General features: G+C 43.5%; 2 protein-coding genes across 8 annotated transcripts in view; one reads left to right on the top strand and one right to left on the bottom strand.

Annotated features, from left to right (window-relative positions):
• The window catches only part of LOC108026609 (cyclic nucleotide-gated cation channel beta-1), a 64,164-nt gene extending 47,746 nt beyond the window's left edge, over positions 1-16,418 (top strand). For 3 of the 7 annotated variants that reach the window (XM_050887631.1, XM_050887634.1, XM_050887633.1), the window contains 7 exons: positions 9,676-9,827; positions 9,895-10,036; positions 10,155-10,304; positions 11,932-12,099; positions 12,372-12,609; positions 13,130-13,275; positions 13,345-16,418. In XM_050887631.1, coding sequence (XP_050743588.1) covers positions 9,676-9,827; positions 9,895-10,036; positions 10,155-10,304; positions 11,932-12,099; positions 12,372-12,609; positions 13,130-13,275; positions 13,345-13,655 — 1,307 coding nt within the window. In that variant the 3' untranslated portion in view covers positions 13,656-16,418. The remainder of the gene's footprint in view (positions 1-9,675; positions 9,828-9,894; positions 10,037-10,154; positions 10,305-11,931; positions 12,100-12,371; positions 12,610-13,129; positions 13,276-13,344) is intronic. The other 4 variants (XM_017097593.3, XM_017097590.3, XM_050887632.1 and 1 more) reach the window with 3 other exon arrangements.
• On the bottom strand, positions 497-1,233 carry LOC108026613 (calmodulin). The gene has a single exon (XM_017097597.3). The coding sequence runs from the start codon at positions 1,118-1,120 to the stop codon at positions 659-661; it is 462 nt and encodes a 153-aa protein (XP_016953086.1). The 5' UTR covers positions 1,121-1,233; the 3' UTR covers positions 497-658.
• Positions 16,419-16,514: the final 96 nt, after the last annotated feature.

The raw sequence follows: 16,514 nt of genomic DNA, 5'->3' as shown, positions 1-16,514 counted from the left end.
GGGTAGTATATAAGTCGGATCCAGCCGGACAACTATATCTTATAGCTTCCATAGGAACTACCGGGAAAAAAATTTAAAAAATTATATCTTCGGTGTTTTTTAACATATAACCTTCTAAGCTAAGAAATAACATTTATTAATTAGTTCTGAATTTCGTATTAAATTTTATCAAAATCGGACGACTATATTTTATAGCTGTCATAGGAACGATCGGAAAATTGGTGGGAAAATAATATATAACAAATTATAGCTTTGATGCTTTTTGACATATAACCTTCTTAGCTTGGAATTAGCACTTTTTAAATAAATAATATGAAAAAATTATTTACTAAAGTTGATTATTTCTTATAAATACAAACTTCAGCTTGTCGAAGTTAACTTCCTTCCGTTGTTTTTTCTTTTGAAGAATATTATAGAACTTTTAAATGGAGAATAATAATATAGGAAAATGCTGGCGTTTATCGCCTACCAAATTATTAAAAAGCTTTAATTGAGTTTTTTACAATCTGTTGTTCCTTTTTCATAAAATGAACCACATTTGATTCCCAGATACTACGTATATTTAAACTTCACAATGGTTCTCTGTGTTAAATTTTTGCTTGTCAAATAATTTTCTTTGGCGTTTGAAAAAATGTCTAATTTTTATGGCGGACCCAGTTCATATGGGGCTGTGCATAAAGCTCATGAAATCGCGCAAACTTATGAGCCCATCGCCGTCCATATCGACAGCGCGGCAGATATCCCTGACATCCTCATCGCTCACGACTTCGCCCAGAATGAGCATGATGGCACGCACATCCTGACCGCCGATGAAGCCGTCGTGATCCCGGTCGATGAGCTTGAAGGTGCGGCCCAGAGCCTCATCGCTGTCCAGATCGGCCACTCGGGGTGCCATCATCTGCATAAACTGCGGCAGATCCAGTTCCTGGCCATCACTCACAGTCACCGTGCGGATGAGATCGTAGAGCTCTGCTTCTGTGATCTCGTGACCCAGGGAAATCAGAGCCAAACGCATCTCAGTCGCCGAGAGAGTGCCATTCGAGTCCAGGTCGTAGCTATCGAAGGCATCCTTCAGCTCCTGGACCTGCTCAGCCGTCAGCTCATGGGCCACAGAAGGCATGTTGACCAATGAAACCCCAAAACCAATTCAGGAAGATTGTACACAAAAAAGAAAGGAAAACACAATCAGAAAAACTGACAATCAACTCAACTCAACCGAACTCAAACTCTGTTCTCGATGGCTAATAAAACACTTAGGCAAGCAATTGTTGTTGTTGCGGTCGCAAACTTTTCCGGAATAATAATGCATCATACATAGTGGAGGAAAAGAAAGCGAGGAGAGATGCCGAGGCGTGCAGCGTTTGGAGAACCATCCATCAATTTGTCAATTCAGCGCTTGCCTTTGAGTGGTCGGCCAGGGGACAGGCATGATGTTGGATGATGATGATGATGGGCAGTAGTTGTGCTGGAGTGCGGGCCATAAAAAATCAAGCAAGGCTCGCCTACTTCAAGGGGATACTTCAGATCTTGTTAATCCTTGCTCTGTTTCGAAGGAGTTCTGGGGAGAAATTCAATCAAAATCTATAATAATTGGATTGCAATACCAAGTACGAGTAAATGATTTCGGTTTCTTAAATTTTATTAATTTCTAGGCTCAGTCGAAACCACTTTCAATAATGGCAGAGTTCCTAAGATTAATTCAAGCTTCTTTCATTTTTGTGGACGTTTTCGGTTGGCAAATTGATAAAATAGGACAAATACGAAACTAATTACTAAGCATATCACACCGCCTGCTAATGGTTTCTCCCTTGATTTCACAAATGCTGCGGTTAAGCTCGTCTTTGTTCTCGGAGGACGGGAAGCCACTGACTTGTCAGGGATTTCTAGGCTTAGCTATAAGTTTTCCGGCAGCCCATTTGATTCATTCAACTCTGAGGCCTGCTCTTGTTGCTGTCGGTCCCCCAAAGACTTTGAGCCGGGATGATAAGCAAATGAAATGTTGTCGCCGTCCCACATGACGAATGATTAATGACACGAATGATACATTTCTCCAGGGGGCCCAAGGCGAAAGGCGAATGGCAGTGGCGAACGGCGAACGGCGAAAACCACGAGCCAGTCAAAAGTTTAAACTTAACTTTAACCAAAGCAGGCACTTTTTCACTCGGTGTCACGGTGGCCCCGCTGCAAATTGCGCTAGTCAGATCCCAGAGCTTAGTGGGGGATGCTGTTTGCAAAGTGACTGAGTTCCGAGTCCCGAGCCCGGGGTCTTCTTCTGCCACATTAGCCTACATCCTCCGCAACCTGCGTTCTACGCTCTGCGCTCTACATCCAACATCCTACATCCTACTCAGGATTCCTCTGATGCAGCAACAACTTGTGCTTGTGTATTTGCTTAAGCCGAGGTCGCTTTCCTGTTTCCTTCCGCCGCTTTTCCACTTTTCCACTTTCCCGCTGATGCCGCTGGATGGAGGGGGCGGGGAAATTGATTTTGAAATAGTTGGTCTGCCTTTTTAAATTTGATTGACGTTATTACATTACATAACATCGCACACCGAGGGGGAGGGCGAAGCAGCTGGCTTAAGTTATTCATCCATTTAGCCCCACTTAGGGGTTGGGGTGGTGCGAGGCGCTGGGTGGTAGGGGGTGGACGTGGGACAACAACAAGTGGAAAAGTGTCATTATATTTGAGTTATTGATGGTTCTTTTTTCAAAATCATTTTGCAACAATGTTGCCACTGCCCAACCCCCCGCACACACACATTCAGCCGCACGCCGACAGAATCTCCGTCCCCACCCACCTCCCACAACCCCCGGCCACACATACTGTTACATTCACGCTTAGTTAAACGCAGGGCTGTGGCTTGTTAACGCCGACAAGCGCAAAAGTTTGCCGTTCGCCAAATGCTTGCGATAATCGACAAGCTCTCACATACTCGACCAATTGCACTTAGAAAAAAAGTAAAATAATTGGAAACAATTAAAGAGCAATCGACTATGTAGTATAATGTAATATTGAACTATGTATATAAATTCGATTATATAGGGCAAGGCAGGAAAGGTTATGTCTATGAAAGGTTTTCCAAGTGTTTGTTAAGATACAAAATTACCGTAATGATATTACTTGCGAGAATTTTTTGTAAGCAACCTAAAATACTTGTAGTCAATATTGTTACACCACGTAAAATAGAAAATTAATACCGATTAATACTTTTGAAGCGACTAAAAATAAAACTTAAAGCACTCGAAGAATTCGGAAGAGGCCTGTATTTCCACTTTATTAAATATATATAACTATGTTATCCATCTGCCTTACCCTACGATTACAAGATGATTTATTTTTATGACTTAGCCAAATGAACTAACGTTTTATATGCTAATAAATTTAGATCATACGAAGGCTTTAGCTTGGTAAATTCGCAACGGACGTGAACTTTTTTCTCTTTTTCCGGTGTATAAACCACACACACGCTGCTGGCAACCTGCTCGCATTCAGGAAACTCTCTGTATTGGGGCTGTGTATTGAATTCTTGCCTGTTTTGGCAAGAGTCCAAACACCATTTCAAAAACTGACATTTAAAATGATGGAAGCTCAGCCCCGTACCTCTGCCCATCCCCCGGCCCCATTACGTAATTGTTATTGTAAATAGTTTTATGCAAATTTTCCCGCTGTCAGCAAAACTGTCAACGGACCTTGATTGATGCATGCCGACAGTTTGCATATGAATCATCTCGCTCCGAGCGGGCGTGTGTAAGTGGTTCTGTGTGTTCTCCAGTTATACTCCTTGCTTTATTTAGTTTTTCAATATTTATGGCATTTTTCCCTCCCCGCTGGTGGTGTGGGCAAACGCACTCAGTCTTCATTTACAATTAACGTCTGTTTGGCCTGGCTTGGCGTGACTTGGCTTTTGGCCTCGCAATTAAAACAATTTACGCGCTCAATTTAAGCCAGCGCAAACAAACAAGAGTGGCGGCCAAAGGAGCTCAGCTCCGACGAGAAGATTTGTAGGGCCCTAGCCAAGCGTTTTCGACTTGGTAAACGCATAATGGACAATGAAAAGCGAGTGTGTTCCCCGCCCTGGTTTTGTTGCTGCTGCTGCACCACAGTGGTGGTGCTAAAAATAGCAGCGAGGCGAAGTGGCGAAAGCAAACTGACTAAGCCAAGAACGCGCGTCAGCCATTCGACATTGGCCCGGTCGTGGCGGTATCCTTTCGTGCACTGAGCGAATTAGTACCAGGACTTTGAGGTCAAGGGAGAGAGTTTTTTCTGGGCTTTACAAGACACGTTTCTTTATTTTTCCTAATTTTTGGAATCAGCTTTTTATATATTCTTTGTAGGATTCCACATAAACACTGACTTGAAAACTAATAAAATTAACTAAATAAGTTCTAGATTATAATATTCCTATATGTACAAAAATTATGAACTATTGGGAACTCAATATGATCACGCACAAACTATGATCTATTGGAAATCCATATACTACAACAAAATAGAGCTGTACAAATAAGTAATATTTAGGTTTAAGCCATAAGCTCACTTGGTCATTAGTGCAACTACTGATTTAATTTGTAATTAACAGCTGTATTATATTTTCTCAGTGGTAAAGACACCCTGAGAAGTAGGACACAGGAATGCACAGGCGTATCCTGCTCAAAGAGACGTTCTCTGACGTGAAGGGATCCGTCAAAGGATTTGTTTCCTACCTTTCCAGGGTATCGTTTTCTTCGATTAATCCGGCCTCCGGGCCGTACCCCTGCCTTATCCCTCCGCCCCCCCGCGCCCTTGCCTCTTTTAAAAGGGGAAAGTGGGCGGTGAAAGGGGGATGTCCATTATCCACTTTAAGTTGCCCGCCCTTGCTGCATGTGTGTGTGTGTGTGTGTGTGTGCGAGTGTCCTGGTCTCCTTTCTGCACGGGTATGTGTGTTCAGCTTGGTTTGTGTTTGTTGTTCGTTTCGCTGTTTGCTTTTGCTTGCCACAGCAATGTCCTGCGTTTGTGTGAGTTTATGTTTGCTTCTGGTTATGCCCCACAGTTGTAGCCGTGCACGGGTGAGTGTGCGGGGATGTATGTGCATATATATATGTGCGGATTCCAATCAATATCGTAGACGCAGTCGCCGCTGGTGGCCGCTTTGCCCATTAAGCTGCATGTACACCAACTTACTGTCGTATTTTTAGAACATGCCAGTTGTTGTTGCTCGCGCTCCTCTCGTTTTTTCACTTTTCTGCTTTTTACTGCTGCTGTTGTGGCTGCTCTTGCCGTTGTGGCACGGCATGTAGCTGCTCTTTAAGGGCAAAGCATTCCATTATCCTTGAATGGCGAATTTCCCAAGGATTTCAGCATTCAGCTTTCAGCTCCCGATGCAGCTGGCATGCGCATTGTTATTGCAAGCTGCTGGCGCTCCGAGGTGCTCGCCGCATTTATTTTTAGTTACCGCCTGAATAAATGCATCCCCGGCACCCGGCACCCGGCACCCCGGCACTTCATCCGCCCATCAGCATCATCCTTGCCCAGCACAGCTCAGCCCGGCAAGCTCGGCTCCTCCAGCCACATGGCGGCCATTGTTTGGGCTCCCGCCCTGCGGAGCAGGAGCAGAATCAACAGCGGAGGTGAATGCATAATTATGATGCAAAAATCAGAGGCCGAATACATTTGGCTCGAAATTGGATCCGCCCTATTCCAAGGGTAAGCCGTACACCTCCGGCTCTTGGTTGCACTATTTCCGGGGAAAGGCACTCCCATCGAAGGAAGTTGGAAATCACCAATAGAGCCTAGGAATGTAACACGATATATTTGCTTTCAAATAGAAGCCAAGGGATGAAGCTTCGCTCATCTCACGTGAGCAGCTCATGTTTTCTGCTGAATGCAACGTCTTTAAATTAGTGACTCAAATATGTATTTGTTTGAAAATGTAGGTATCAAATCTGCAATTTATAAAAGACCAGTCCATGAAATCCCCTAAGCAGAGATGTATTCAGATCAATTAAATTTGTAAAATGCTTGAAATATATTTACTAGTTCATACTAATAACTAATTTAAGGATAATTATTTAATATTGCTGAGCAAGGGATTGCTTTTTAATTGACAAACATTTTAACATCCAAAACCGAAGGAATGTTTACCCCGCGGACACAAGAACTACACCTTGAAAACAGCTTAATCTGTGAATTTAAATTGGTATTCCAAAGCCATTACTATTCAGCCCAACCCCGTTGTCTCATCCAAATCCATGATATTTGTTCTCCATACTTGGAGAAAGCCAGATAAAAGGGCAGGTGCTGAAACGGCAGACCATTACTTCTTCTTCACTGTGGATTGCGCTCGGGTGATAATCGCAGACAATTCCTTCGATTCCTGTGCGCATTCAGTAAATTCCAGAGCGTCCTTTTTGCCCGTTTCTTGCTTCTGAACTCCCATTGTTCCGCCCCCAGTACCCAGTCCTCGGTGCCCAATCCCCAGTCTCCCAGTCTGCCGGTCCCCGAGCACAACTTCCGTCTTTGGCATAACACATCAGCTTGACTCTTAAGTGGTTTCTAGTTAGTTTGCAATTTTCACTTGGCTAGGACACCCCGCTATTCAGCGTTATCCCTTTCTCCATTTTTGTTTTCATCTTTGTGAATGCTCGTTGGGGTCGGTGTTTTATGAAAAGACTGTGTGGCACAGGAAGAGCAAGTTTTTGTCACGCATATTTACTGTTTGTATGTGATCCCCCCTTTGTTCGCTCGGCAACTTGCGGCAGCGGCAGCAGCAGCTCGTTGCAAGACAATGGCCTGAACTTTGCAACCAGATTTCTTTTGCAGGCACCCACATATCAGCCGCTGAAGTCCACCTACCGACTGCCAACCCACTTTTGTCTGCAGTTGATCCTTCGGCGGCAATTGTCCTCGGCTGGCGGCGGGCGTTGAGGTACAAAAGTCGAGTCAAAACAGTAAATGTAATTATTGGGAGCGCTTAGTTTGAGGTGACACTGCCATCCAGCCACGACCCAGAAAACGGGCTAAGAAGGAGGAATATCCACCGTTCGCCATTGCAAATTGCAACAGAAGCAGATCAAAGTTCGCCGGGGGCAACTGTATGCGAAGCAGAGCATAAAATGAAAAATAAATAAGAAATAAGCGAACGTTGAAGCCAAATGCACTTTTTGCCCCGTCGCCCCCCGTCTCTTTTTGGCCAACGCAGCCAAGAGACTTCAGGGCAAAAAATGGCAAATTAAATTTTGCTCGCAAAATGCAACGAAATGGAAGAGGGGAGCGGGGCTGGGGGCAGGGGCAGCTCAGGATGCGGTTCGAAACGTAGCCAAACGAAACAGGACGGAGGAAACAGGATAAGCTCTGTTCAGCCGCAGAGCAAGCAAAGGAATTAAAGCTCGAGTAATTCCTAAAAACACCAGAAACCATCCCGAGACTGAGACTGAGACTGGGACAGGGACAGGAAAGGAGTCCATCGAGAGCCACCGCAATTACTGAGCCAACCGCACAAAACACGGGCTGCTGCCCTACGAGTATTTGTTTACTTTTGCCGGCTGCCATAGGATATGCAATTAATATTTAGATTGATTTTCAATTGTGGCAAAAGCGCGCAAGGACGTGCCAGCAATTGTGGGCAAAAACTCAACGGACCGGGTGTCAAGTGCAATAAAAATCGCTGTAATTTGCCAAAGCTCTCTCGCCCCACTGAAATGTCGGATGGCCAAATGGGGCAGCATCGAAAGAGGCAGGGTGGGGCTCCACATCTATGGGATACATGTGATGGCTGCCAAGAGGCACACACTGTCATTCAGTAATCCTGCACAAAAAGTGTCTGGAAGTGGGCCACGAACCAAACCAAGCGAGAAACTTAATCGGAATTCCAGAATATAAGGCCTTACATTAAACTGCATAGTTTGCCAGTCCGGTTTCCGTCTGATTTAAGATTGCAAGCAAATAATTAGTTTATCGTTTTTATTGCATTTAGTTGCCTCTATGCAGGAGTCCACAAAACAAGGCTTAATGCCAGATTAGTTTTGGTTTAATTAAATCGTGTTATCATTAAACGTGTTCAATGCTGAATTCATTTCCAAATAAAAACATTTCCGGTTAATTTAAGAGTACCTGCAAATTGTATTTATTGGAGCATGAGGGGAAATGTACTACATGTACATCTAGGTATTTAAAGCAAAACTAACTCGCACACAACCTGTTCATTTTGAATTGGTACTTGGTAGGAAGGCACTCGCAGGGCAGGCTATCGGCTTTTCTCACAGATATGAGATGCCATGTTCACTTACTTAAAAATCCAAGCTATTTCCATTATCCCAGCACTGCTGATCCCCCAGCTCCCATCTGGTGAGACAAGCCAGCTGAAATTTGAGTTGGACGACAAAGGACATTTGACAATTGAGAGATGACAAATGACCAACAGGGAGAACCTGAGCTGTGGGCACCGGGCAGCAGGAGAGCTGACGATTGATTGCATTATAGATGATGTCGTTGCCGCCACGCCCCCTGGACTCTTAGCCCGGTAACAGGGTATTTATTTGTATTCAATCTGTTTGCCTGTTTGTCAGTTGGTTTTCAAATGTTTGCACGAGCAAACACAAAGACGCAGCACTCAGTTCAGTTGGGTTAGTTCCACCTGCCACCTGCCACCCACTCGCCCACTCGCCATTTTCATTCCCCTTTGGCAAGCGCCGACAAATTGTGTCAATATTTGTTACCACTGACGAGCCAAGAGATTTAATTTCCTCTTATCGACTGGGGATGCCTCGCCCTGGCGTGCTGGGGCGGGTAACTGAAAACAAAAGCCAGTTGTCGTTGTCATCAATATTGCTCAAACAGGAGTGGAGTTCCCATGTCCTGGCCGGCAGTCCGGTCACATGGAGCGACCAACGTCCCCACAGATATGGCCAATCGACCGAACATCGCTCATTGTTGAGCTGCAACTGCACCACTGACCCACCTATAAAGGCGGTTAGTTCCTTTGAGCTTGCTGCTCCACTGCTCTAATGCGAGGGATGCTTAATTGCCGGCTAAACACAAGATGGTTTGGCTTAAAGACATCTCTTAAGGTGGGGCAATCAATATCAAGCATACGCCAGGTGGGCCGCAAAGAGCTTATATCAACTGGACAGCTAAAAGCCCTATATTACAAATATGCAGACCTTCTTGATTGAACGATTAAAGAAAAATACCCTGTACTATGGCACAAAACCTGGTAGTTTGTGATCGAGCAAGAAAAGAAGGAAACCTATGTGTCCTAAAAATGCGTTAAAATATCTTTGTAGAAAATATAAGTTATAACAAAACACGAAATGCATATTTAAAAAAATTTTAATTTATCTCATACCAAAATCACTAGAAAATGCAAAAATATAATTCTACATAAATTCAGCTTCAAGGAAAGTCACTTTTAAAATTCAAATTGCGTAAACCATTTGATGAAAAGTACCTGAATTATGTATCTTCACAAACAATTTTTGTGAGTAGACCTCCTGGCGGAGGAGTTTTTTTTCTGTGGAAAAACGAAAACATTAGCTGACCATACTCTCGCATACCATTGTACCACCCCCTAATTTCCACGCACTTTGTATGCCGGTCGCGTATCAATTTCCAGGAAAATCCTTAGCAAATACAAATAAAACATTTTCCTTTCTGGTTTCCCCCGCTTTTTCCTTCTTTTTTGGGTTTTCGTATCTCAGCCAAGCTGGATGGCGTGAAGACGTACATGCGGATGCGACGTGTGCCGAACCATCTGCAGGTGAAGGTCATCAAATGGTTCGATTACCTGTGGCTTACGCAAAAATGCTCGGACGAGGAGCGCGCCGTGTCCTGTCTTCCTGATAAATTAAAGGTAAGTACACGACCCGGAACACGATTTGTCCATTACCAAAGGCGAAATCTCTCCCTTCCTCTTCTAGGCTGAAATAGCAATTAACGTCCATTTAGATACTCTTAAGCGGGTGGAGATTTTCCAAAACACCGAGGCCGGCTTCCTCTGCGAACTAGTGCTGCGCCTGAGGCCCGTGCTCTTCTCGCCCGGCGACTATATCTGCAGAAAGGGTGAGTCCCTAAGCCCAGGCCAATCGTTTGGCAATTCTCACTGGTTTTTGTTCCAAATCGCATACGCATTCCGCTCCAATCGAATCCAAACCAATTCCGTCCGATGGCCCGAATCCAGGCGAGGTGGGCAAGGAGATGTACATTGTGAATCGGGGACGATTGCAGGTGGTGGCCGACAACGGAAAGACGGTGATGGCCTCCCTGAAGGCTGGTTCCTATTTTGGCGAGATTAGTATACTCAATATGGGCACCGCAGGTAAAGAACTTGGTAAATATCCCGTTTTAGTGCGACAGGCGGAACAATAACGATAACGTAACTACTACAACAACCTTCCCAGCCCCAAGCCCAGAAAAATGATAAACCGAACGAATCTCCTAGTCAATAGACACACTCACACACTCTAGAAAGCCCTCGTATCTGTGCCTAAGTGTGGAATGTAATTGTCTGTAATTGTGCAACTAAGTGTTAACCGGAGTCCCCGATCCCACCGGCCACATATAGCTTAAAGATTGCTCCCGCCCCCGACACCCCCAGCACATATGTAAACAACTAGCCGAGCACCCGAATCGATTCTGATGAAATTTGCATTTTAATTTATTAATACCATACGGGAATACACAATTTTCTTTCCTTTTTTGTTTGACCATTTTTTGCAAGTTTAAATTGTTCAACTTTTTTCGCACCGCCCTAAAAGTATGCAACGGCTTTTTATTGCCCACCGCTTTCACAGGGCTGAAAAATTAATGAATGTCAAATGCAATTATTGCACCTGCATGCACTCACACGGGTCCCTCGCTCTCATTGTTCTCGACACTTTTACTGTGGGCCTACACATGGGCATAAAAACGGGCGCAATAATTGTGGTTGCGGATCGGAAAAATGCAATTTACTGAACTTTATGTAGCCTTAAATTCGCGTGATAGTTGGCCAGCCAAGTGTGAAGTGGATTCACGGAGGTAAATCAACGCGGAGCACAATTAAAAGGACGGTGTTCCAGCCAAATGCACGTGCGATATCTGCTCGGTGCATACTCGAAGGCGTCATCGCAGCCGGGTGCCATCTAATTGAGTTTGCCAGCAGGAGTGGCGAGGCAACTCAATTTGCAGCCAAAAGTTAAGGAGGGGGCCCGAAAGTTTTGCACTAAGACCCCCAGCCCCTTCAGCACTCTACACCTCCCAGCTCCCCAGCAATTAGAGACGGCAAAATCGAATTGCTTAAAGTTCTTTGTGTTTCTGCATGATTAAAGCATTATTCTGGCCAAGTTTCATTCGAGCGCGCTCGAGGGTGGGAATGGCCCACGGAAATTTGGCACCAAAACGTAGTTTCTTGCGCTAGTTAGTCGCTCTCGCTATCTCTGTCCTTGTCTCTACTCTAATCTCTCTGTCTCTATCTATCTCTCCATATATACTACTCCGTATTATATTTGTCTCTGAGTCGATGTTGTTGTTGTATTGCTTTGCCTGGACGTAATTTAAACGTTTCTCCACACGTAATTGTATTGCGAGTTGTGTGATTTCAATTAAGTATACGACCCGTTTACACAAGCCACTCCCACGAGGGATTCTTCTTGCTGGCAAAGGGCTGTCCATCGAATGCATGCGCCGAATTTGGATACAGGGACTTTAATCAGAACATCTCTTCGGTTGATCCCATTCAATATTTACTTGCTATTTTCGCCCAACATCCATATTGTGCGGCATGCAATTTTAATGTCTTTGTGCGCCCAAGTCAACAAGAAGAATCGACAGACACACTGACTCGCGAGACACTCGCACACACGCACACACACAGACTCGGCACGGGAAATGCTTTTTTGCAAGACCATTAAACTTTTCTCTTTGCGTTGGCAAACATTTGCTTTGCCAACAACTTTCCCGATGCGAAACAAAAACAGGCAACCGACGCACAGCCAGCGTTCGCTCGGTGGGCTACAGCGACCTCTTCGTCCTGAGCAAGAAGGACATGTGGGACGTGCTGAAGGAGTATCCGGCGGCGCGTGTTCGTCTGGAGTCGATAGCCGTCAAGCGGCTGGAGAAGTACAAGAAGGCCCCGCTGGAGAAAGGTAGGGCACTTGTCTTATTTGCCATCGCCCCATTCCCCATCCCCACCCAACCACACAATATCCAGAGGAACCCCCTGAATCCCCGCCCAAACACAAATACCACTCGAAATTCAAAGATACCAATACCCAGTACCAATACGAATACCAATACGATTGCCCCAGAATAACACGATTCGATTGTTTTCGCCTTCCGTTCCGTCTTTCCTTCCTTTTCGTTATCGATTTCATTTGCGTCCGTTTACGTTTGCGAACGATTTTGATTTAAAACACAGTCAAATACTTTAATGTAGTTGCCATGGGCCGCTGTCAATCGACGCCCGGCTTGGTGGAGAGCTGTGGCCGCACCTCTCTGGAGGAGATGTGGCTGCCACCGGCGACGGCCAACGCATCCTCTCTGATGCACCACCACCAGGTGCTCCAGCAGCAGCAGCAGCTTCATCAGGCGACCCAGCCACACCTGCCACACCGCCAGGAGTCAACGCAAACCACCTCCCAGACGCACGGTTACAGGTGAGCTTAACGTCAATAAAAGCGGTCAAAATAATAGCACTTCCGTTAAGTGGGGCAGTTGGCAGTGTCTAAAAGTATGCAATAACGTTTGTTCACTGCGTACTTTTAAACACTTTAAACTACATTTAGAAGTGATTTAACCTAGTGAACTGTGGGACGCTCTAAGACTGTACCCAGCTTTATTAAAATGTCATTGGAATTATATACACGGATTAGATAAATTGTATATGAAAAGTATAATTTTAGGTGTCCAAAAGTATGCAACAATATTAAATGGATGGCTAACAATGAATGGAAAACCTTAGTTATTTCTGCGGCACCACCAATTTTTAAATATATTGTCATTTTGGAAGAAATTCATTTATTTTCATGGTCACCTTTTGAAAAAAATAGTGGTCCTTAGTCTTTCTAAGGAAAATTATAATACTTTCAAAAATAAGTAAACCGTAGCTATTTTTTTGACCGCATTTCCCTGCTTCATCTTACCAAACTTACCAAGTCTAATGTGAAATCCTTGAAGTCCCCGCAGCTATGCCGATCGCTTGGCCCGGGCCAGCGACTCCCCCAGGTCGGTCAGCCCCAGTGCGCATGGATCCGAGGAGCGACCACGAAGTCGAACGACTTCGCACCACTCGATAAGACCCCAATCTCAACCCAGCCACACGGGTAAGCACGTAGACAAATAAAATCTTACGACAGGAGTCCACATTAAAAACATGTAACCCCCAAATATAGGTCACATTTGCGACTCCAGTTCGCAGCTGGAGTGCTATGGAGCGGGTGTGGGCGGGGCTGGTGGTGGAACCACGCCCCTTTTGGGCTCCCACGAGGTTCTCGAGGATGAGATCAAGAGGCTGAGGGAACGACTGCACACGGTGGAATCGGAAAACCAGGCGCTGAATACAAAGCTCTCGCAGCAGCAGTGGGACCTGGAGAACAGACTGGCCGAGATCGAGATGCAAATCTGCGGAGTGTCGTCCACGTCCAGCGTGGATCCCGAGAACGAGACGGAGGAGCTGGAACGGAACAGAGAGAGTATCATATAACACGGGAGCGTGCTGCCCCATCAGGCGATCGGTATGGTGTACATATCATGTTCCTCATGACTCCACGATCATCATTGATCATCCGACAACTGACTGCATCCGGCGATCGGGCGATTTGGATCATTAACCGCATCATATCGCATCTATCTCTCGCCTCCCCAATCTCCCACTCTCTATCTGTCTCGTATTTGTGTTTCTCCCTCTCTCTCACTCACTGTGTTTTGCATTTGTGTGTATCTGTGTTGTGCATGCAATCCAAATTGCCTTACTAACGAAAAAATAAATGAAATAAAAAACAATAAAAATAACCAGGAGCAGCAGCAGCTATACAGCAGCAGGAGGATCGGAAGAACCAGGAGACGGAGGATCAAGGGCGCCCACTCGAAAGTGAAACGGAAACTCAGACCCATGCCAAGTACTTCTCGCTTTAGAGAACCCCGAAGAGAGAGAGATAGAGATGGGAGGACTGGGCGCCAGATAGCCCCCAAGATGTTCAATTAATATCTCTTATGATCCCGGACAACATAAGTAAAATAAAACCCAAAATGGCACTGCCAAAGAAAATTGTCTGTACATAGAAATGGAAGAATTTCAGATCAAAAATGCGCGAATCGATCGTAACTGGCTTAGCTGTGCACAGCTGATCGGAGAAGCTTTAATAGATAATCCGACAGAACTTTTCCAGAACCCCTAACAACTTGTTACCCAAACACCTACACTTTTTCCATACTAAGCTCAGAAATAGATTGAGATCTACATAGATATCATTAGGCCTAGACGCTCTTCGCTCCTTTTAATGGTTACTAAACCAAACCGAAACGGGTATTCGAATTCCCATTGTAAATACCTTCGCTCTAGGAACTTAACTAGCATTATGGTCGATGACATAAGTACGGATCATCCGAAAAAATAACTACAAGATTACTTTAACTCATGAGTGTAATAAATAAATCGTATCTATTGTAAAATTTGCTAATTGTAATTCAAAAACATACAATTTACTAGATGTGTATATGGGAAACGATTTACTTTACAACTGAAAATAATGCATAAACAATTTATGGACAACTAAGTGAATATTTGCAAAATATTTGTACTATTGGAAAAGAACTGCCAGAGCATACACCACACACTCGAAAAACTATATTAATAATAATAATAAACATACATGAAAACGCTACAGACATTAAACTATTAATAAAACCAATATTAATGAGTAGGTATGTCAAAAGAAAAACACTTTTAATGCAATATTATATTGTACTACTGTCGTAAATAGTATCTACATTATACACGATCTACATTACACTTGATATGGAAAAAATTTAAAGGTCTAAATGTATTTAACTTTAGTTAGTTGCCCCAAAAGCCAAAACCAATGCTGAAGATTGTAGTCGAGATAAAAAATAAAAACAAATTTAGCCAAGAGGGTTCTGTAGCAGAACACAGAACGCAGTTCACGAATCCCTATAATATGGGGGCTGCGATAAAGAAGACACAAGTAATTTAGCTGTAATTCTAGTTATACCTAGTTATACCATTAGATGTGTACCAGAGAAGACCAAAAAAGATCGAGTCTTGATCGATTAAGAAAATTGTTCAGTGTCAACTCCCCAAATATAAAACCGCAAACTGAGTTGATAAGGAAATCTAATAATTATATAGCTAACTCGAATAAGAACCTAAACTTTACAGTATGAGCCGGCGTTTGAGCCAGGATGCGTTTGAGTATCTGACGAGAAAACGGAAACGAAACTCATTTCATGCCAACAATATAAAGGCCAAGAACTTAAGAATTTTGTTAGGATTTTCCTTAGATTTTTATCAACGACGTAAACTTATTTTCCCTTTTCTAGAGAACAAATAGAAGGAAATTCCTTTCGTATTTTTCAACCTAATTGCTTTTTGGAATATCATATAATGGATTAAAAATTAATTAACAATTACAATAAACATTAAATGGGGTTTCATCTAAGACAAAGCTTATACCGAACAAAAAAGTGTTAAACGGGAACTTGTAACAGTTTATCGGAGTTTTCGATTCCTTAGTTAGCCAATTATTGCCAAAGTTAATGTTGAATAATATAACTAAATTAAACTACATTTTTATGGCTTATTAGCACGCTTATCACAGGGCAGAGGCGCGTCCTTTGTTGGAATAATACCTTCTGATTTCTTAAATGTTTTCCGTTAGAGTGCGCATAGACATATATCTATTTGTTATTGAACTTAAATACAAGGAACTACATCGATTCGGTTGTGTTGTTGACGCCAGGTGAGGGTGCAGTAGGTGGCGAGTTTGAATGGCTTTCATAATGATCATTTTTCAAATTATTTGATGCATTGAGATCTATGAAACAAGGAAAAAAAAAAACAAGAACATTTAAAGCTTTATTTTTAATATAACTTAATTAATTAATTTATAAGGACTAAACGGTACTTAATTCAGCATTGACTTCATAGCAAAAACACAGAGAAACACCGAAGTTCTCAGATCAACAGGCAGGAAAGGCATTTTAAAAACGGTCACTATAAATCAGATCAGATCAGAAAATGCCCCGATTTGCAGCCGGTAAATCGAGCTTATCGTGCGAGAGTTTCAAAACCGTTTGCATTGCTGAACCACTCTGAAATCTGACAAGGGTAAAAAGAATAACAAAACAAATGGAATTATAAAGTAAACGACAACAAAAACCAGAAAGAAAACTGACATACAAATAAAATCAAAACAAAACAAAAAGAAAAATTCTTAATACATGAAAATCGTGCGTTTCATTTTGCTCCGGGGGCCCAGCACAACCCAATATATCGTAATAACCATCGACTCATCCATCCACTTAGGCCGGCAATCGGTCGATC

Source organism: Drosophila biarmipes, chromosome 2R (genome assembly GCF_025231255.1).
Source record: "Drosophila biarmipes strain raj3 chromosome 2R, RU_DBia_V1.1, whole genome shotgun sequence".
Lineage (NCBI taxonomy): Eukaryota > Metazoa > Arthropoda > Insecta > Diptera > Drosophilidae > Drosophila > Drosophila biarmipes.
This window is presented reverse-complemented; position numbering and strand designations above follow the sequence as displayed.

What these genes read in the sequence shown, in the direction of transcription:
- LOC108026613 (XM_017097597.3), bottom strand. Translation starts at nt 1,120, where the DNA reads ATGCCTTCTGTGGCCCATGAGCTGACGGCTGAGCAGGTCCAGGAGCTG.